Source organism: Embiotoca jacksoni, unplaced genomic scaffold, assembly GCF_022577435.1.
Source record: "Embiotoca jacksoni isolate LCO1_2020_lvr unplaced genomic scaffold, fEmbJac1.0.p SCAF_6, whole genome shotgun sequence".
NCBI classification, from domain to species: domain Eukaryota; kingdom Metazoa; phylum Chordata; class Actinopteri; family Embiotocidae; genus Embiotoca; species Embiotoca jacksoni.
This window is the reverse complement of record NW_027185414.1, coordinates 5,095,375-5,117,718: the sequence shown is the minus strand read 5'-3', so window position 1 is coordinate 5,117,718 and position 22,344 is coordinate 5,095,375. Positions and strand designations below refer to the sequence as shown.

Here is a 22,344-nt window from a genome sequence, read left to right as displayed (position 1 = left end):
AAATTAATCCATAATGTATGTCTGCAAAATTACAGATATGCCAATTGTGCAAATGAGCTATTAAATGCCAAATGTAAATGTCTTTTGAAAAGACAATATTTTCCACTGACCAGTGCTTTTATTGAAAAATGTTGCTCCGTTAAAGGTTCAGAGTCACCGCATATAACAGTTGGAGCTTTCAGACTTGATCTCACACAGTATCTGGTTCTTGTAGCCCTCAAATGTCTGAACAAATTTCCTCCAAGCTCTTAGGGTGTTGGTCTCATATTTGTCATGAATATTAAATACTGTATGTCACGGTTTGTATGTTTGTACATAATGTGCATGTCCGTCTTGCACTCGCGCCTCTGCATACGTCCTGCTCGTGTTTGTTTCATTGTGAAAGGCCTTTTTTCCACCTGACACGGCGTCTGAAAGCATCTGACAATCAGGGGGATATTAGAGGGTTGGAGAGATTCCACTCTGGCTAAGTGGCTTTTATTGCTGTGGAGTGTGACACCGCTCATACTAGTAATGATTCACAGTACTGTTGACACATGATAGTGCAGATACTCGGTGAATTACTGGTTCTCTGACTCTAAGGTTCTCTGCTGGTGATGATTTGGTCTCCAGAGAGCCCGCTCGGCCACTTCATCAGCATTTTCTTTGATCATCACCAACACAAACACATCAATTCATTACAACTGACTGATTTTTTTTTTGTGTATTTACTTGTTATAAAAAAAATTTAACTGTTGTTTTTTTCATGAGTAATTTTACACAGAACACAAATATTGCACAGCGTAAAAAGCACAAATATTTTTTGCATGGAGATCGGAGCTTTCGCACCATGAGTAAAGGCATCAATCAATCACATTGTGTGAAAGTCGAATGGACATAACATCCAACTCCTAATGACACCAGGCTATCATGTTAGTGAGGAGTTTATGTTGGATGAAGTACAGTTGGTAGCAAGCAGGCAACAGGGTTGCAGCAGGTTTGGCTAAAAGCTCCTCTTATTTTGTCGAGTGAGGAGCAGCAGGACAAGATCTTCATCACTGGACAATGATTCAATCATCTTCATGAAGAACGAGCTGATGCAAATCTATTAACATGTTTTTTTAAGCAACTGCTGTAAAGTCATATAAAGGTAAGGAATTTAGCATTTGTCATGTTGTTTCCTCATCACGCTACTGGTGTGTAAAGAGTTTATTCCAAAAGAATTACATTAAACATGTCGAAAAGATTCAGATCTTGAAATCAAAATAAGGTCAAATATAACCCATGATGTGTATAAAAAAAGAAACATAATTCTAAGTCATGGGCTGGTGCAAGAAGAGCAGAATCATTCAACTGATGCTGCTCTCATTTGGTTGAAAGTGCCCTGCAAGCCAAAGATGTGTATGAGGAAGCAGCTGATCTCTTGTTTCTGAGACATGAAGCAGCTTACATGATTAGGACACTCGTCCATCATGGCTGCTTAAACCCCAATCTCCTTAATGCTGAGTGCCAAGCAGAAGCACACTGGGTCGCTTTATGAGGACAAAGGTTCGACTCATTTGGAAATTAATGTGTGGCCTCGATCCTTCTAGATGAGAATTGGAAACTGACCACATGCCCTCTGAGATGGAATGAAAAGGCCAGTATTGTATGTCTCCATTTAAATCTGACACACCAAATAATATAACTATGCAAAAACACAGTAATCTCCTCTTTGATAGTTCATGTGTCTATATGTGTACAAATAGTATGTGTGCTGTAATTTGCACAAGTAGCACAATTGCTTTTATACATATACTGTATTTATTAACATGTATCCTCCCTGTATATTTATGTTCGCATGTTCTTTGTTGTAGCCTATGTGCAGACAACCTGTGTGTGCTTAGATGTGCATTGCTATACTTGCTCATCTGTGCATGTGCAAATGTATTAATGTGGATGTATATTCTTGCATTTGTGTCTGACTTGTCTTTCTGCTTGTATGTGAGTTCATTAGAGTCTTTTTATTATTTTGCAGAAAATGTAGGGCTATACTGTTTGTTTGTGTTTAATTAGTCTATTACATACAAATTTCTAAAAATGCAAAGAGCAGATATTGAGCATTTCATGATCATTAAGTCAGTGTATACTGTCAATAAACTGATTCACACAGCAACAAGAGTAGCAAATGAAATGCATGTATATTTGTCCTTATCGTTTAAAAAATCTATACGTCATATTATACTTATCTATGATTAGTTTCTGTATTGATACAGTATAGCTAACATTTTTTTTAAAGTTTGATTTCTCCATAACATGACAGGTTTGTTTCTGAACTACTTTTTTGTTTCCTCGCACTTCTTTTTGCTTTCCCCTGATACATACTGTATGAACAGGAAGTGTGGAGTCCAGTTACTGCCAGGAGACACACTGCTTGTCTGACACTTGCTTTTTATTTTTACTCATTACTCCGTTCAAACAGATGAGCACTGACACTTTACACCTATTGTATTAGTTGGAACTGTTACTGCTCTATACTGGTTAAAGCTGTGGATGTGGATTTTTATGGATTGTTGAATATAGCTGCATTTGTGGTTACTTCCAATTTTTGAGTGTTTATCAAATGTGTGTTTTTACCAATATTTTGCCAGCCTGCAGAGAATATGCTGAGAGACACTAAAAACTGGCCTGAATTAAAACGATTCACACTGCAACAAGATATCCGCGCAATACAGGACACCATCAGTACAAGTAGCAGCCCTCAAAAAGCGATTTCCTGTTCGACTTTATGCTGTTGTAGGTCAGGCAGAGACTAACCTGGGCCTTGTTGCTGGACCATCTCTGACAGATCCTGTTGGTGAATGAAGAGAACTAGACCTCCAGCGGCGAACAGCAGGACGAACCAGAGGGAGCAGGGCAGCCTCCTTCTCCGTCCACGCAGGGAGTCCACCACCATCTTCCACTTCATCCACAGCATGATGCTGCACAGTGAGATGCTAACGTAATAAATTCTGATGGAAATTAAAGAAAGAGAGAAGAGTGTCGTCAGTGTTTGTAGTGCAGTATTAACACAGAAGAGTAAATGGTGGTGGACAAATAACTAAGTTTACTCAAGTAATACACAAGTCTGAAGTACTATTGCTTTACCTGAGAATTTCCACTTTATGCTACTGTACATGTTTATTTCAAGATCACTACATTTACTTAATATTGTTAGTTACTACTTAGAAGATTAAAATTTTACAAACAGAACACGTGATAAGATTATAAACCATGATGCAATTTCATAGGTTAATCCACCCAGTAGTATATAAAATAATTAAAATTAGCTGCACCTCAACCAAGTGTGACAGTAAACTGCTACCAGCACATTCATGTACCAGTAATAATAGTACAATGTTTTAATATATAAAGGTGAACATTTTGCAGGAGCAATTTTTCTGAATTATTAGTAACATTTTTGTACTCTAAGTATATTTTACTACCTTTTACCAGACTTTCCTTCATGTTATAGTATTTTTAAATAGCTATTTTGCTACAAAAGTCAATAACTTGGCCACTTTCTCAACTGCTGGTAAATAGTATTTAAATGTTGGTGAAAACATTATAAACAGTGCTGTATCTACTTCTAATGAAAGTGAACACCCAAATTCAGTTTTGTCCAAGATTATAATAGTTGTGCCCGATTTGCAGATAAAAATGGAGGTCAAATATTGGCTCAAAATTAGCACAAGACCGAATCCTATCACTTCAAATTTAATAATAATGTGAAGACAGAATGACCAAGTAAGTCAGTTTATTTTATTTATAGAGACCCAACATATCAACCTATTCAAGTATTTAAGTTAAAAAGAGAAGAAAACTTAATATTAAAGCTGTTTAGAAAATCAACATGGAGATAAGACAAGATAACACCTAATCCCTCCAAATATAGAAACCTGCGTTCTGTTTGTAAGGATACAGTTTTGTAAACACAATTCCAGTTGGACTGGTATGAGTGCAGACCAACTCTGAGGTCTGTTCATACAGCAGAAAGACCGTGTAGCATCTGTCTTCAAATTGATATGCAAATGAGCTTTGGTTACTACTCAACCATTGCAGGAAATAAAATTGGCTCTATTTCAGCGATGTCCCAAACTTGACTTTCACATTGTATCCTGAGCACAAACCAGAACTTATCAATAAATGATGAGTGTAAAAAACCGATGTGTCATGTTTCCTGCTGTAATGTTTGAATATACAGGGATTTCTGTCAAAATTTTGGTTTTGTTTATACAGATGAGAAAATACACAGAAAATGAGATGCGGCACAAAGTGCAAATAAGCAGATGAAACAGAATCCAAGAGGGACTTATAACAATATCTCACCACATAATCAAAAAGGACAAAGAAGACGTCAAAAAGTTAACCAGGAGAAGAATGGTGCAAAAATAATAAAGACATAAATAAGACAAAGTTAACAGCTAATGGATGTGGGTTTGTGTTTTAAAGTAGACAAATGATGACAGAATGATTTTTGTGCCACTTATGGAAGACTGGATCTCAGAAATACTTGAAATGGCCATGACCTCTTACCAGCATGTAATGTGTTAAGTTATATGTGACTCATACGTGATAGATTTCATGGTCAATTCATGTATTTCTGTGACATCCGGCAGCATTTGTCTATGCTGTCCAAAACGTTAATAATAAAATATCAATGTTTTAAGGTGTGACCACACTGGGGTTAAAATCCACTTGGTTGGGAGGTTATGGAAATATCATGGTTTGGGTTAAATGATCACTTGAAATGTGGTGTGAGTTAAAGTTACTACTTCCTTGCACTTAGGCAATCCTTGCTATTATGTTTTTTTTTTTTTAAACTGCGCCCCTCTTGGTTGGAAACATGAAGCTAAATCCACTTTTTGCACCACCTCCTCCTCATAGGCAAATTTGTCCCGTTACATAATCTGAACCGTGTCAAATTTCAGTTGTCTTTTTTTCCCCAAAGGTGGCAAAGGCATGAGCTGCACTCCTCTGCCTCTGATTGGCATGTACTCATTGCCTTTGCTGGTTGGGTGTCAGCATGAAGAATGATGATTGATTGGGTATTATCGGGGTAAACCAATCAGAGGCAGAGTCCCAGCTAGAATTTTATTTTTAAAAACAAAAATGAATAACAAACATACAATGTTCCAGTAATATTTTCAGCTGGGAGTTTTTTTTTTTCTTTTCTTAAAGCTAGGAGAAACTGAAACTGAAACTCCTGGTCACTCTTGGGCAATTAACAGATTTAGTTTATTTTTGGAGTGAAGAGAAGCAAACACTCATTCTCACCTACTCCTTGCATCTCTACATCAGCCACATGAAATGCACCCATAGAATAATCAGGCTAACAGTCTACTGTGATTCTGGTACAAAGGTGTACAGTTTGCGGTTATCAAGGGCAGCAAATTTGTATGTGAGTTGACATCAGCAGCAACTATAGGGTCAGGTTATGTCATTTGTAGTCGTGTATGGTTTCAAAAGCAAGTGAATGCAGGCGTTATGAGCCCTTAGGGGAAAATGTTTGTTAGTCAGTGGGTCACCAGTGTTGCAGCTTCAAAACATGTGTACTTTATCACATGGTACTAAAGTGAGTTTGTAACATTATTTAAAGCTGGAATACTCCCATTTATGTTGCTGTCAGTCAGTTTGGTCATTAAGAAAAACTGAATAGGGGAGAAAAGAGCCAATGTGTATTACATGCTATCAATGACTGCAGCTGTACAATAACCATAAAATGAAAATGACACTTTTGACTTGGACAGACAGTAATTGGACTGACATGTAAGCAGACCCACATCAAAGTCAAAAACATCACAGCATTTGCTTTTGTAGGGGTTAAACTAGTCATCCAGATGGCAAAACATGAGGCCACCCTAATAACCATTTATTCTGCTTTTTTTTATTGACAACATTGCATTTCCATATGAAGTTTCTTGAGATCCATCAGTAGGGAAACCATGCAATCAAAAGCACACTGATTTCTTCAGGAGTAAGTATGGTTATTATAAACAGACATCCCGACATTTGTTGCAGAGGAGAGAAGGGAAATGCAAGTTTTCTTTTATTTCATTTATGTCTCTCTTTACACTGTGATGACTGTATTTAAGTGTCTGTCACTTCAGATCAGCACACTACACATTGCAACTCCTGCATTATGAAAGTAGCTTTAAATTGCAAATCTTATTTACATGCTGTAACTGTTGTTTATGGAAGTTTTCTATGTGATGATGGGAAGGATCTGTGTACACGTGGTGATGTTCATTGTTGTTGCTGTATAATGGGGATGTGGTACCCTCTGTGCTCCGTAGGGGTACTTTGGGTATTGAGATATGGTTCAGGAGCTATTTCACATCTGCTACTTCTTTCATGTTTACAGTAAGGACGATAGAGATGTATGCATAGATTTCAATCTCTGTAATATATCATGTTGGTTGGCTGTGCACACTACCCAGTTGCCATGGAAACACCATTCGTATCCCTATGTACTCTACAAACTTTTTAATCAATGGGCTGCTATCCATTGTATGAAAGCCATAATATTCATGAAGCTGCTACACAGACAGAATTTAAAGGTGTAATCTGTAAGAATTAAATCCCATTTTGTAATACCACTATGTAGCCCTAGATTAGGAGGTGATACTGTATACAAATATAATTTACAGTCCAGCTTGTTTACCTCCATTTGTAGCAAAGCCATAGTAGCAAGAAAACAGCCATAGAAAAATCACCATTTATTGGCACCATTTAGCATATTTTTAAGTACAGTTAATGTTGTCATTAGCTGCAGTATAGATCCTTTTTGAATTGTCCAAACAACGTCAGTACGTCTGTTTGTTTGCTACATAAAATCATTCAGTTGGATAACTAGATGATGAGCTACTTGAACTTGATTCATCTAATCTAACTCTTCTGAACCGCATATCAACAAAAAGCACACTAAACATATCAACACTATCAGTACCGTTGTACAAAAATGTACTGTGTAAAGGTATTCAGCCCTGAACTCATCAGTGGAGACACCCTGAATAACAGGCACACAGAGAGGATAAGAGAAAGGCAGTGTGGGTAAAAACTCTACGAATTGTTTTGATGGTCCACTGCAGATGCAGCTTTCGGCCTGGATAAGTTTGACTGATGGTCAATACATTCCTAACAATAAACAATTAGGTGCCTTTTTAAACAGTCTAGAGGAAACAGTACGAGTTCAGCATCAAACTTCATTCTTTTACTCACAAACAGCTGTCGGTGGAAAGCAACATGTTAACTCTTGTTCTGGTACTTTTTTGCCAACAGTTTCATAATTTAATGCTGACAGTTCCATTCACGACAATAAGAAATTAGAATTCACTACTTCTTCCTCTCAAGATGGACTCACTGTACCGTCTTGTGGTACTAAGTGGTATTACAAGACAGAACAGGCCAGGGTGAGCTGGTTAGAATACTAACTTCAATAGATGTCTTTGCGAAACAATACATAGGTGTCTGTGACAAAACATCAACAGTGCTATTTCGTCACATTCTTTTGATACTTGTAGTTATTTTTTTGAATGTTTTAAACTAAATATCTTACAGAATACCCCCTTTAATGTATTTCCATTAAAGTATTACTACTTTGGTTTGTACATGAACAGTTACAGACTTTATGGAAACTATTTAGGGAAAAACAGAAAAGAAAAAAAAATTGAACTGCACATTTTGACTGCATGTTTAGCAGAGTTTATCTATGTTTGCTGTGATAAGTGAAATCCCCCTTCCCCTGCATGTGAAGACTGAACTGACTGCTTTCCAGTGGACTCAATTTTCATCCTATACTGTCAGAGTTGTGGAAGCATTAAATGCAAGATGGGAAGCTGATGCTATCTTCTTACTCTGTTTTATCAACAGGGTTTGACCTTTTACATCTCAGTGTCATTCATACTGCCAGTGCAAAACCACAGAATGTAATCTCATCGCAGGAAATCATCCCAGGTTTTCACTTCCATTTCCGATTCTTTTTCAGGTCTAACCCCTCAGCTTCATCACCTTACTTTTCTACAATATATTGGGGTCAGGTAAACAGCTGCCTGTTGTTTCTGGCTATTGGAGACATTTTTTGAAGTGCATAAACTAGTGTTTGGTTTTATACCCCCAAGTCCAGTGCGTGGAAAGGCAATGTAGTATTGAGTCAGCAAAGTGTGAAAAGCATGTATTCATGTCAGTGTTGATTTTAGTGATTTGAAAAGAGTGTCCTTGTTTTTTTTAGTCTTTAAGCAAGTGGCTGGTCTCAGCAGATGCCTTTCCTGTGTTTTGTTACATTGAGACTGTCACACATGCCTCATTACTATGAGAAAGCTGTGGGCATTTCATTTCTACTATTAGCAAAATATAATTGTACATGTATTGTACTTGTTATCAAAAATGAATGGCAAAGCGACTTGAAACAACATTTCTACAATTAGAACAAGATAATTGTACTGGTATTGTACTTATTATCAAAAATTATTTGCAAAGCAGCTTGAAATAATAAGAATGTAAACATAGGACAGGAAACCAGATAGACAAGAGAAAAAAAATAGCTTAACCATAAATTCTGCCTCTAATAAATGTACAATCATAAGTCTTTGTTGACATTGCTGTAAATTGACATATATGTTCATGACTGAGGTCACAAGTTAAAGTTGGTGTTATACTAGAAAACCTTGTCTGTGATATTCTTTCTGTTTTCCTTTGTTCATTAACTATTGGTTCATCCCTCTTCCTGTAATTTATAATCTTTAAATTATTTTCTGATTAATGCCTGTTATGGGCGGTGCAGTGGTGGTTAGCACTGTTGCCTCATAGCGAAAAGGTTCTGGGTTCGAATCCGGTCCTTTCTGTGTGGAGTTTGCATGTTCTCCCTGTGCCTTCGTGGCTTCTCTCCGGGTACTCCGGCTTCCCCCCACCATCCAAAAACATGCATCTCAGGTTAATTGGTGATTCTACAAATTGCCCTTCAGCGTGAATGGTCTTTGTTTCCGTCTGTCTCTATGTGTTGGCCCTGTGATCTCAGTATCTTAAAACGATCGAATGTTTAAATCATGAGGATTTGTGCATTCAAAGGACAAATAATTTGATACAGAAATATGCCTAGGCCATTCAAAATACGCCATTTGAATTTTCACTTGGCCTGTTTTTGGGCTAGTGAGTGTAATGGAGTTAATAAGTTGTTAACAAAAAATGATAGCAGCATAAAGGGCTGTGAAGTCACACAGCTAAAAAAAAAAGAGGAGCAAAGTAGTTCTTAAGAGATTGGTCTGTTTCTCTTTGAAGCTCTTAGTGTTGCTGGATGCTGTCTAACTCTTGAAAAATGTTAAATTAAAATTCTTATCAAAATGCCTTAGTTTAAATGCTGCAGTCTGAGGTTTTAGTGACTTGCTGTGATGACTCTCCCCATCCACTAATGCACCCACTGACTGTGTGTGATTGTGGACCTGACTGTGGTCAGGACTGATCCTCTTGAGTAATGAAACTAGTGCCCAGACATTTTTACAAGAGTGAAGAACCTTCTTAACATATTGAAAGCAGCACTGAGAAAGTGAAGCCAGTGTGTAGGTGCCTTAACATGCAATACTACTGAGGGCCACTGGTGGCTGGATCTAACAAACTGTTCAAAAAGCCTAAAATTCTCTCATGAAAAGTGAAAACAAAGTCAATACATTTGTTCTACAAGTCATTATGGTGTTATTAGCTAAATTTACTCCTTCTTCTCAGTGTCTTTCTGAAAATAATTCCATAATTAATTAGATATTAAAAAGGTTTTCCGTCAGATCCACTCCTTGCTCTTCCCCGGCTTAAATCAAATTGACATATTATTAAATAGGGTGACGGCCAAAATGCCAGACTCTGGGCTGCAAAACGGCAATGCACATGCAAATGGGTGTGTCTCCGTCTGCTGAGAACACTACACTTTACATTGAAGTTGAACCACAACTCAACACTCCCACTTGTGTTTGTGTGTAATTACAGCATTTACCTATGAACCAGGACAGACCTGAAAAGGAGCAGCCAATTTCATCTGAAATAATAAAATAAAAGACAAAAATAATACCGCTGCAACTGTCACAGCTTGACACAAACATCTCATTATGATCAAACAACACTTCATTCTAAAGACACTGCCTTTTTACTCCACTTCCAAACAGATGTATACGCCAAGAAATGACACAATGTGTCCCATTTTATGCAGGAAAATATTTCTTATGTGTCAGAGTGATAATAGGGATGATGCTGATGTTCATGTATAATACACATCAAAGAATTTGTGCTTTTTGGTTCCAAGCACATCAAAATCACAGCTGTCAAACACATGTGGTAGCCTACATGTGAAAGAAGTGTTTAACTGTGACATTTTTTTTTTTTTTTTTTTGAAAATTTGCTAATAAGAACAGTTTGTGGTGAAATAAAGCATTTAGTCTTTTACAGAACAGAACCGAAGTGTGTGTTCAACAATATTCAGTCAGGTAAAATCTTGATTAAAAGGCATGTATTATTTAGATCCAAATAACTAACTGAATAACAATACTTTAGAAATGATTTTCTTCATTAAGTAATGTGATTCTTCTCTGATGTCTTGTCTAACTAACGTTGATAAAGTTGGTCCATGTGAATTATATTTCATGAAGCAGCATTATGCCCTGACTGAGGTATCAGTTTAAAGTAAAAGCTGCCAATGTGACCAATGTGCTTGACAGATGTGTATTTATTGTGTGTATATCAGGCTTCATTAAAAAGCACACAAAGAATGGTAGAAAGAGCCCTACTGATACATATTTGCTACGAATTTATAATTTCCTCAACAAATCTACGCAAAACATTTTAATTGACTTTTTTTTAAATAACACTAAAACAAAATAAAAAGCGACCTTTGTAAACATGACTATGATGAAATGTTTAATCAACAAATAGAACCTAAAACTACTATTTGACTAAAACCTAAACACCCACACTTTCTTCAAAAGATTAATGGCACTTTCATTGTTTGGTCAGGACCTTTGGACTTTTTTGTTTGGTCCGAACAAAAATAGCATGTGAGAGAAGAACCTCAGACCACAGTCCAGACCAAAAGACCAAAATTTAGTCCAACCAAAGAGGTGGTACCTGCAAGGACCAAACTGAACCATGATTTGGTGAGCTTGGAGTGTGAAATCACCTCTTCGATGGTTTAGACTTCTGCACTAATTACAGGAAGTTGAGGTAGGCCATCGTCATCCACTAAATATGAGAAGAAGTAAAAATGACATGGAGAGAGGAAGAGAGTATTTAACTGTAATTTGGTCCATTGAAGAAATCAAAACTCTCCCTGAAAAACACATGAAAATATCACAACTTATAACATATTTTCTAAGAGGAAAATAATAATAATAATATACTGGCAAAGAAATTAATCTGGTGATTTATTTTTCTTTGTTTTAACAGAAAAGGCTACAGACTGAATTAATAACCAGGCGACGTACGATGCACGCCGTGTAAAAACCAATCAAGTATAGGGATGATAAGTATAATTCATGTAAAGTTATTACGTGCACTGGCAACATTTCATGTGAGACCAAATGGAACCGAATCAAATGCATAGAATGTAACAAAAACATAGACCTTAGTCTGGACTTTAGGTTGTGAAAACATCCTAAAACTGATACCAAAGTCGGCTGCCGACTTACCGACTGCTCCACAGGGGTAAGCTTGTGACAAGGCTCCACCGCTGTTCATAGAACTAAGGTTACAATGTGGATCAGTTTCATATATCCTCAAAATTTTAACATCCCTGTAATCAAATATCATAGTCCTAACCATTACACTGATATATATTCTTTAATACTAACAACTAATGAGCATCAATCTTACTCTGCATGTGAGCTGGATGCTTCATAACATGCACTGGCAAAGAAATCAATCCATTTTTACTACATATCCAATCACCTGCTTCCTCTGTGGTTTGGAGCATTTCAGATGTCCTAGAAAATGTTCTAGGATATTATTTTTTGATACGATTCATGGTTCAGTGAAAGTGAACAGTGTTGGCTACCAAATAAAAAGAAAGGGAAGCCGTTGCCAGGTGTCTTTCATTAATAAATGATTACGTGCGAGGGAATTCGACAAGCGCACAATGGGAGCTGGTATAAGATCATGTTCAAAGCACTGCTAATTGTCTTATTTATGACAGACGGTGAGCTCTGAGATGAACTTATGCACGCTATTATAATGAGCCTCTGCAATCAGCCATCAACCCTCCCAGCTTTCTCTTGCTGATTGTTTACTGATAGAAAAGGTCTATAGACACGTTAAGAAAGTTCCCCTATTCAGCAGCAAGAGGGTAATGTACATCGAACAATACCCTGACTACTTTCTTTATGTAAACATGCTAAGGCACCTGTACACTAACATGATAGAGTCAGAGTAAAGGATTCATAATGCTTCAATGCAAACAACCCACAGAACTGTGCAATGGTTGTGTACAAATGTGTCCCACACATACTGAGATGAAAGTGTTCAACTTTTGATTTTATATTTGAAATTCTCATCTAGAAAATACAGCTGCTGCAGAGAACAGGCAGTAAAACCTGAAATTTGTGCATCTAAATAACAGATTCAGCACCTTTCTGCAGTTAGGAGACCAATCAGTGCGTGACTACAGCTTTGACAAACAACGTCTCGACTGCAATACAAACTAGTTTTCAATTTTCTAAATCTTTAAACACAATTATATGTGTCATATAACCCTGTTATATAGAAAACTGGACCATAGCTGTTTTTCATGCTTCATTTCCAACAACCTCCTACTGTTTGGATTAAAAACAAATAAATACATAGCCACAAATGCATTATATCGTGTATATAATGCACCTATACAGCAGTGGCTACCAAAGCACTGGCGCACCAGAAACAAAATCTCCCAAATACCTTACAAATGAAAAAGCTGTGATGGTGACCTGCCACGCTGGCCTTAGGATAGCTACCAGCTCAGGCAGAGCAGGTGATGACAGCTCCAACACAATCAGACATGCTCAAATACAACACATCCTCATCATATCATGTCAGCCCAATACCTGCCAAGGGGCACTGCTGTGCTCCACCACCAGCCCTTCAGATGAGGTTACAGATTAGTTTCTATTTATACGCAGGGTCTTCCAGCAGCTCAATGACCAGCAGAGTGGAGTGGATGAATTACATGCAAGCCTATCTGGTGGAAGAAAAAGGGACTACCAGCCTTAAAAAAAAAAAAAAGAAGGTGTGTTTTAGATTCTTGTATTTATAATTTTGAAGATCTGCTGCTAAAGTTTCATTTCACAGGGGGGGGGGGGGGGGGGGGGGGGGAAATGAAGCTGCTTTTATTTCTCTGGACAGCATAGGATTTGTTGGTGGTTTCTGTGTTTTCCAAAAGCTTTTTTGGCAACAGGTTTTCATTTAAAAAATGTGGGCCTCGGGGTCAAACTCAGTCCATTTTCTCTGCCATCAACACACCTGACCCTGATACACCAGACAAATGGCTCATTTGGCAAACACTTAGGCTGTATTGTCTCATGCTTTCATTACCATCTAAAACTATAATTACGCTCAATGGGTTCCTCTTAGTAATGATGCACTGAAACTCACCAACAACTTGTGGCTAATTAAAAGCTATGAGCAGAAGATCATTTGCTGACCTGAACAGAACGCCCAGGTGAAACCATTTGAACTGCTGCTGCTCTCTTTCTGTTTGCAGGAGGATGCAGGCCTTCAGTAGATAGAACGGAGGAGGCAGTTGGAGGTATTTTTATGCCTTGACATACTGCAGGACAGATGGTGCAATGCTGCTGCAAGTATTGAGAGGGTATTCCTAATATTTTCAGCCTCTGGGCCTGTGAAATGGGAGCAAATATCAAGAGGAAGGTTGTGTTTAAAGACACTCTCCAGTAAAAATCAAGTTTTTAACCCTGTTAATATGCCCATGTGGTGTTTCTTTTGCTTGCTGGAAGACATATCATGTGTGAAAAAAAAAGCAGTCAGTGCCATGGCTAAGCTTTTCTGTTTGGGAACTTAAGTGTAAAAGCCTGCAGTTCACTTCATGAATAGATAGGGTCTGTCCACGCTCCATTGAGGATTGTTTCCAGTCGTTGCATCCTAATGGCCGTAGACCTCGGGTTAATTTTAAAACTACTGGAGCAGCCTTCAACCAACTGCCACTGACCACATTATGACGTAGGTTACGTGCCAAAACTCACCAGTCTGTAAACAACACAGACCCACACCCACCCCATCACCACCCACAACATGAGTAGAGTGCAGCAACATGTTGGTAAATGACCAATGTAGGCTTTGCAGACTCCTTGATGTTTGCTTACATTGCTACAACTGTTTGTTTCACTTCATTGAGCTTTACCACTGCTGCCATTGTTCGAACCGTTGGACAGTCTCAAAAAGACAGATTCAGACAGCCAGGGTTTAAGCGTCACATACCTAAAGAACCAATCCCATCAATTTATGGGATGGGCTTTTCAATATCATTGAGCTGCCAGCTCAAGCTGCAGGTGAGAGGTGAAGGGATGGGTGGACATATGCTGAAAAAATGACTAGAATATTGCATAATTTTCAAAGTCCCTTTAGGGCATTAGGGTATTTTATTTTTGGAAAAAACTTGTAAATATGTACTTCTGATAACCAGGTATGAGTATTTGGTACTCATGAGAAATCAGCTGCACAAAAAAAGTCTCAGGTAACTGGAGTGTAAAATTAAGAGGAACAAACAGACGTATGTGCATAACTGCATGTATTTCTCTGTATGTTATATGTTTGTCTGGGTTTGTGGTGCACACAATACACCATTGCTCTTTACCTAAAATGTGCCCTGTACATACATAACACAGAAGAGTGTTCTAAATGAACTTGTAATTTGCATCAGGGAGGTACACATGAACTTACTTTGTCATTTGAACTACATAACTAGAAGCATGTTGTTAAGTTTGAAACTTTTCAATGATCTGTGTGTGAGTCTTATGGCACATGGATATGCAGACAGTCAGTCAAACATATACCCCTCTCCCCCTTCATGAAGCTTTTCTTGTGTGGGTGTTCAATGAAACAGTCATCTGTATGTGTTCAGTTCTTGTGCAAATGGTGGATTGTTTACACAGATCTTCGGGACATCTGCTAACTGGCCATGGCACGCAGAACACATATGCAGTAAATATACTATGAGGATATTGTACATTCTGTCCTCATTTGTGCATCTGCTCCAGTTAACCTACTGTTACTGTTAAGGAACTACCAGTTGGACCAGATGTCCAACCACCATCACTGTACAACTGGCTGCAACAGTTTCACCAACAGCCACCAATCAGCAACCCCTCTTACTCACTTTAGGTCCTTGGTCGGTCAAAAAGGGAACATTATATCACAATGTCTCTCTTTATAAGTGTAAGGTGCAAAGTGATGACATCCTTGTCATACTATGGTCCACTACCCACTTCTCAGATGAGGCAACAGCTTAGTTTTTATTCATACATGGGGCCTTACAGCAGCTCACTGACCTGCAGGGTAGAGTAGATACATTACATGAGAGCCGATCTAGTGGAGGAAAAATAACTCCCAGCCTTAAAAAAAAAAAATTAACTTCAAATAAATTCCTGTCACTTCTTGTTTGTGATTCAGTGTGGTTTGGATTCCTGTCCTTGCAATGTTGAGAATCTGCTGCGAACATTGCATTCAACAGGGGGAAAATTACTTTGTGTGGTCTCTGTTGTCAAAACACTTTCTGGCAGCAGTTTTTTTTATTTCTAAATGTCAGATTTTAAAAAGCAATTTTCTAGTGTGATTGCCCACTACACATTGGGTCAAAGGCAGATACTGTACACTCTGTCCTCAGTGGTGCATTAAGCATAACACAATTACACAATATTTTGGACTCAATTCAGTAAAGAGGTCCAACAACAAATCATATTAATTTAGGAATTTCAGCAGGATTAGCTGCGTTAGCTGAGTGCCTACATTGCAAATACAGTGTGAGGACAAACTGGCTGATGATACTGATTCTCAATCTGCATGCGAAGGCAGTGTGTGTGTGTGTGTGTGTGTGTGTGTGTGTGTGTGTGTGTGTGTGTGTGTGTGTGTTCTTGTGTGTGTCATTAACATTTGTGATGTAACGCAGCATAAAAAATGTAAATGCTGGCATAAATGAGATAAAGGATGCATCAAAAAATGTGATGCATCCACACTAGCTTGAATTTCATTTGAGTTTTTTCCTTCTTTTTTTTTCGTTCAGTCACCTTGGCCCAATTTCTCCACACATTCAATGGATACACTGAATAACTCATTAGAACTAAGTCTTTTGAAGCAACATCCTTTGGCTTATTCAAACATCCGGTAAACCTTGACCCGCTCTGGATTTACTGCTTAAAGCTCTTAGCATGTTCCCAACAAAGTCCTCTTCGCCAGTAAACATGCAAATAAATCAATAGTGCTGAATTTCTTCTCACCCCACTCATTTTTCCTCACCTATTTTTTTAATTGTCAGAGGGATCTGCAGATTGCCAGGAGAAAGGTCATATCACATCCCTCCACTTGATGCTTGTCTGCTTTTGTAATTCTTTGGAAGCTTGCTGTATTTTTATGTGATTTATTTATTCTTTGATTTCAGTGTGAAAAGGAAAGTTGGATGATGAAATCATTGGCTGCTTAGCTTCCTTGTGATTCTTGTCACAAGGGAGAGCAATCTTAAACAGTGATCAGTTTGAAACAACAAAACAAAACCATTACATTTGCCATTATCAGCGCAAGTGTTGGCCTTAGTGAGTGTTTCCAGCGAAGCCCCAAATTCCTTGCCAACATTTTTTGTCAGTCATGACCGTAGGAGCCAAAGTATCTTAAACAAAATGGGAGAATGAAGCACTGACAGAAATACAAGCAGAGACAGTTCACAGTGGTTAGATTCAAGGTCTGACAGCAAATGCACTAATATGAAATAAAGTAAACACAACGCAGCACCTTTTGATTATTTTTAAGCTGTACAAGCTTTAAAATTTGGTAACATTACCTTAGCATTGTATTTTGCAGCACATTTAAAGCGTGCAATCTGGATCTACATGACTGTGCAGAATTCTTGAGTCCCCACTGACCATTCCTTTGTAACTTAAACCTAAAAACTCAACAACAGACAAACTGCAGAAGTAGAATTGGCAAAACGGATTGCTGCCAAAAGAGCAAAAACATAGAGAAGTATGCACAAAAACGTAGTATGTGGGTTCGCAAAAGGTCAGAAATGACTGAATAATGTGGGGATACTGGAAACGATTTCCATGATTAAAAAAAATAAATGGCAATTATTACCTAATGTAGATTTTTGAGAATATATGTAGATGCTTGTTTTCTATTTTTCCCTGAAGTCTAGAGAAATATCGACTTTCTAACGTGTTCCACGGGTCATGCTAATATGCTGTGCTCCTATGCTCCATATACTGATTGAGCAAATGTGAAGAAAAGTCACTGTTTATTTACTCACAATGTTACACTCAGTGTTCGAAGATAATGTGAGGCCGTGTGCCTGCAAGTTGAAGTTGAACATGAAGTGTACGTTCTCAATGGAATAATGATCCAAAGCACACGACCAATGAATGGTTCAAAAGGAAGAAATGGAGGGTTATGGAGTGGCAGAGTCAAAGCTCAGATGTGAATTCCATTTAAGACCTTTAACTGTAAGCACTGTTATAAATAGGACTAAATGTTTGCCTGTTATAATGTCAAAAAAGCTAACAATGTTGCTGGGATCAATACATTCTGAGACTGCTCCTGTTGCACACAAACGATGCGTAACACTGTGAAGTGCACAGAGCAGGAGGAAGGTTTTGATACAAATTTCATCACAGTTACACATATTTTGTGAGCAGTGGTCCGGGTGCATGTGCAATGTTTTACGCACCTGAAACTTGAGCAGAGAGCACACATCAAAGTTTGTGACAAACACGGAACAAAAAGAAGCAGCATGGAGCCTAGATTCTGTTATTTTAGGCAAGAAACTTGTGTGTTTTTACTGGGCTGTGAGCGGGGGTCATGTTGGAAAACCCAGGTGCCATAAGGCCACAGTTCAGGTCATTTGCACTGAGTGCTTTTCCTCAGATGCCTAGTTTGTTGACAGTGTGACCCTGAGGATGTATTCACGGTACACAGCCCTGTGAATGTCAAAGATAACCCACCTGGATGGGGGTCTAACCTGATGTGCCCATTTTGGTTTTTTTTCTTTGGTGATATTCCGCCCCTCAGAAATGCAAATGTCCCTCAAAACACCTCTCCAGGCTCAGTGCTTCATTGCCGTCGGCTTCCTGAAGCATTTTAAGCGTCTCCGTTGCCGATTTCCAGAGTTTGAAACAAAACTTGATGTGCGCCCTCTGGTCATGTCCACGGAAAAATCACAGACAGCGCTCACAAAAACGTGCGTAACTTTGGTGATGACTTTAATCGAGCAACATCACGATGCTGTGCATTGCTTGCACGCATCAGGAACAGTCCTGGAACTTATAGATCCACCCTTGTATACAGTTTATGACTTGAGCCACTGAAAACCTATGAATCCGAAAAGCTCTTTTTCAAATACAGCCATTGTACGAGTACTACAGATCAATATCTATACATGTTACATTTGTTATAGATAGTGTCTCTCCAGTGTTGCTGATTCCAAAGAGACAGGAACTCACCTTTTCTTCTTCTCTCATGCATCTTTTATAACAATGTTCGAGGACCATACTGGTGTTTTTACATGCTTTATCCCATTTGGCTGAAAAAGTGTGCTGCTGGCTCCTTTGTGTATTGTTGTTATGCGGTGTGTTTATGTGGTGTAGGAACCGAGATTCCCAAGTTTTGACAGCAGGCTGATGAACGAGAGCCTTTTTGCCAGAATCTTTTGAAGTCCCATCGTCCTTTTGACACTGACTACATTTACTTATTGTTTGTTTTCCTAGTTTCATTCTCTGACAGCCTACCATGTGAAGGCAATGCTGTTTGGCAGCCGACTCTGACATGAGGTTCAAAGCAATACATGAATGCACAACTGACAGCCCCATAAACACATTTGGACCTGGTTACAACTGTCTTTTTTCCCCTTTTGTTTTATAAGATTTTATTTTGTTGAAATTTTTGGCTCATTTATTTTCTGTTTTTATGAGATGGTTTCTGAAGACTGCTGTTGTTTGGCTTGCGAGTATATGTGTGTGTTTAAAAAAAAAAAAAAAAGCAGCACTAGTGCTTAAAAGAAAGACACCATTGAGACATGGCATGAAAAGCCAAAAAGAAAGATGATAAAGAGACAATAACAGTGAATGGGCTTCAGTTGTTAACAGACGGTATCTGAGTACAACAGAATGAACATTAATCCAGTAAGAAAGTGAAAGTTAGATATGTGAAGATGGGTAAGGTGAGCATTTTATTTGTACATTCATTTATTCAGTGTCTTCTGGTTTGTTAGTCATTTCAGTGTGTTTGAATCTAACCTGCCCAAAATGTTTCTGCCAGTGTGTAACTTATCATGGTGATTTTACCATTAGGCATTTAATGAACCCTTCACATTTTTATTATTTTGTCCTTAGTGGACTTGGAAAAATGTTAAGTTTTGTTATATAGCTGATAACATTTGCAAACACATTTAACCACACAAGACATGACTTTCACCTGGACGACTGGTGATAGAGTCAGTGAGAAATTAAAAGTCAACTTTTATTTTTTTTAATTTTTTTTATTTGGTCATTTAAGTAACTAATTATTAATTTTAACCCCAAACCATGATCTTTTCCTAAACCTATCCATGTGATTTTGGGGCCTAAACACAGGGCACTTGTGCAGATCTCTGTGACAGAATGGCAGCACTTCACGCCCTGGGATGAGAACGGTTTGGGATGACACGTGGCATCGCGGCGTCAGTCATGCAGAGAGCCCGGTAAGCTTTGGCTCCCTCAGGACCTGGGCATGTGTTGAGTGATATTGACGTACACTGTCAACATACACCTTTCACATTGTGCAAAGGGCACAGAGCTTATATCAGCCTGTGGGTCACAATAGGAAATGGGTCATGCACTGGTAGCACTGAAAGCACTGGCTCATGAGACCTCCTACCAGGTATTTGAATTTGGGAATTCGAGGAGGCTGGATTTCCACAACGGGTGTTTATAAGGGCAGAAAAACAGTGAAATAACTGTCAACATCTGATATTAAACTGCAACTTAGCACAAATTATACTATATCATTGACAATAATTGCTGAGCTATAATGAGATATTTTGGATGGTAATTATTTCATGTCTTTGCCTCACCAGACCATCGCTAAGTATATATATATATAACTTTAATATAAGAAGCCATTCTTATTTTATTTTGAATCACATTAGCATATTGCAACTTAATGCATGAATGCTACAACCAAGTAGTCAACAGAACATTCCTCATAATTTCAGAAGACCAAATGTCAGTCGTGTCCAACATTTCAAAGTTTCTTTTTTTTCCTGAGTACGGCATGAGCCCACAAACAACAGCAAGTGGCGCAGTGGCTACTGCAGCATTGTGTCGGACGTAACTGCCCAGCTATAGCTGTGGGTCTCTGGGTCCAATAAGTGAAGCCAAAGCTGAAGTTCCTTAAAGTGCAAGAGCACTGATGGCCACTAGGGGCTGGCTCAAAAAAACCTATTAAAATTAATAGACTCTCATTCAAAAGCATCAAATTCTCTCATGAAAAGTCAATAAATTTTTGGTATATAGTATATACTTAGATAAACTCACTCTTTCTGATCAGTGTTTTAGTGCATCTGAAAATGATGCCATAATTAATGACATAATAAGCTTCAAAGAGAGGTATGTTTGAGTGCGTGTCTGGTTAGATTGACAGGCCTGCAATGCAATCAGGTTTCAAAATGCCACATTCGAGGCTTCAAAACGGCAGTTCAAAAAAACAAAGGGTAAAGTCACGGGGTTGTGCCCAACATCTGATCAATATCTAACACATACAGTGGAGCATCACATCACTGACTATACTAATTCAGTCACAAAGGGATTCATAGAAAATAATGTAAAATGAATAGAGGATGGTTGAATGCTCTTCTTTGAAAAACTGTAATTCACATTACAGACAAAACATGCAATGTCAGAAGCCACTGGCCTTATGAGTTATTGGTGGGAGGAGATTTAAAACCCCTCTTAGTTCACCTTTAAACCAGCCAACCCACCAGGGACCTCAGGATTCTCGTCTGTTGATTATTGATTTGAACTAGAGTTCACATGCTCTGCACACGGCCCGTTAAGTCATGTAAATATGCCGCTCTGTTCAGTTTGATTGTGATCTATTGGAACTGCCAACTCTGATCCTCATAAGGGCACCTACAAAAAGGAGGAGGGAAGAGACACAATTTTCCAACACTATTTTTATGGTATACAGACTTTTTTTTTTTTGGTCTTTGACATTTTTTTTAGGCTTGCTTGTAATGGAATCTCTAACTGTACAAATTATTAGTAAATTACTTATTTCAACTTGTTAAACATCTGGTCAAGACAAGGTGCACACATGATGCTCTTAAATCACTTATTTGTGCCACTGAAGAACATATTTGTCTCAGTAGATCAACAGTACAGATCTTAAGATATGAATGTTTTCTGTGTGTGTGTGTGTGTTTTTAAAGGGAAACTTACTGAGTACTACTACATATGTAAAAAAAAAAAAAGGTTGTGTGAAATATTTTGTGATTCCTGTGGAACCTGTGTAAAGTCTGATAACTCTCTCTGGGAGAGGAGGTGGACATGGTGGAGGAGTACAAGTACCTCGGTATCTCCATCGACAACAGACTGAACTGGAAGACCAACATCAACGCTGTCTACAAAAAGGGGATGAGTCGACTCTTTTTCTTGAGGAAACTTCGATCCTTCAATGTGTGCAGCAAGATGTTGGAGATGTTCTACCAGTCTGTTGTGGCCAGTGCTTTGTACTTCGCTGGGGTCTGCTGGGGGAGCAGCATTGGAGCCGGTGACACCAACAGACTTAACAAACTGGTTAAGAAGGCCGGCTCCATCATCGGCTACAAACTGGACAGCCTGGAAAAGCTGGTGGAGAGGAGGACGCTGAACAAACTATTATCCATATTGGATAATCCTGTCCACCCTCTCCACCACCTGCTGCAGGGACAGCGGAGCACGTTCTCCAAAAGACTCCTCCAGCTCCGCTGTCACGAGGACAGATACAGGAGATCATTCCTGCCGACCGCAATAAGACTGTACAATAACTCACCTCTGGCAAAATAATACTGTTGACTGTGTTTTTTGGTTGTTTGTATATAATATATATAGATATATACTGTACTGTATACACTGTATATACTGTGCATTTTCTATTTTCTATTTATAT

General features: G+C 38.4%; 1 protein-coding gene across 2 annotated transcripts in view; it reads right to left on the bottom strand.

Moving 5' to 3' along the window:
• Positions 1 to 22,344, bottom strand: part of LOC138213106 (carbohydrate sulfotransferase 8-like) — a 173,536-nt gene that overhangs the window by 128,299 nt on the left and 22,893 nt on the right. For both annotated transcript variants that reach the window (XM_069173977.1, XM_069173978.1), the window contains one exon: positions 2,776 to 2,969. In XM_069173977.1, the coding sequence (XP_069030078.1) occupies positions 2,776 to 2,935 (160 nt within the window). In that variant the 5' untranslated portion in view covers positions 2,936 to 2,969. The remainder of the gene's footprint in view (positions 1 to 2,775; positions 2,970 to 22,344) is intronic.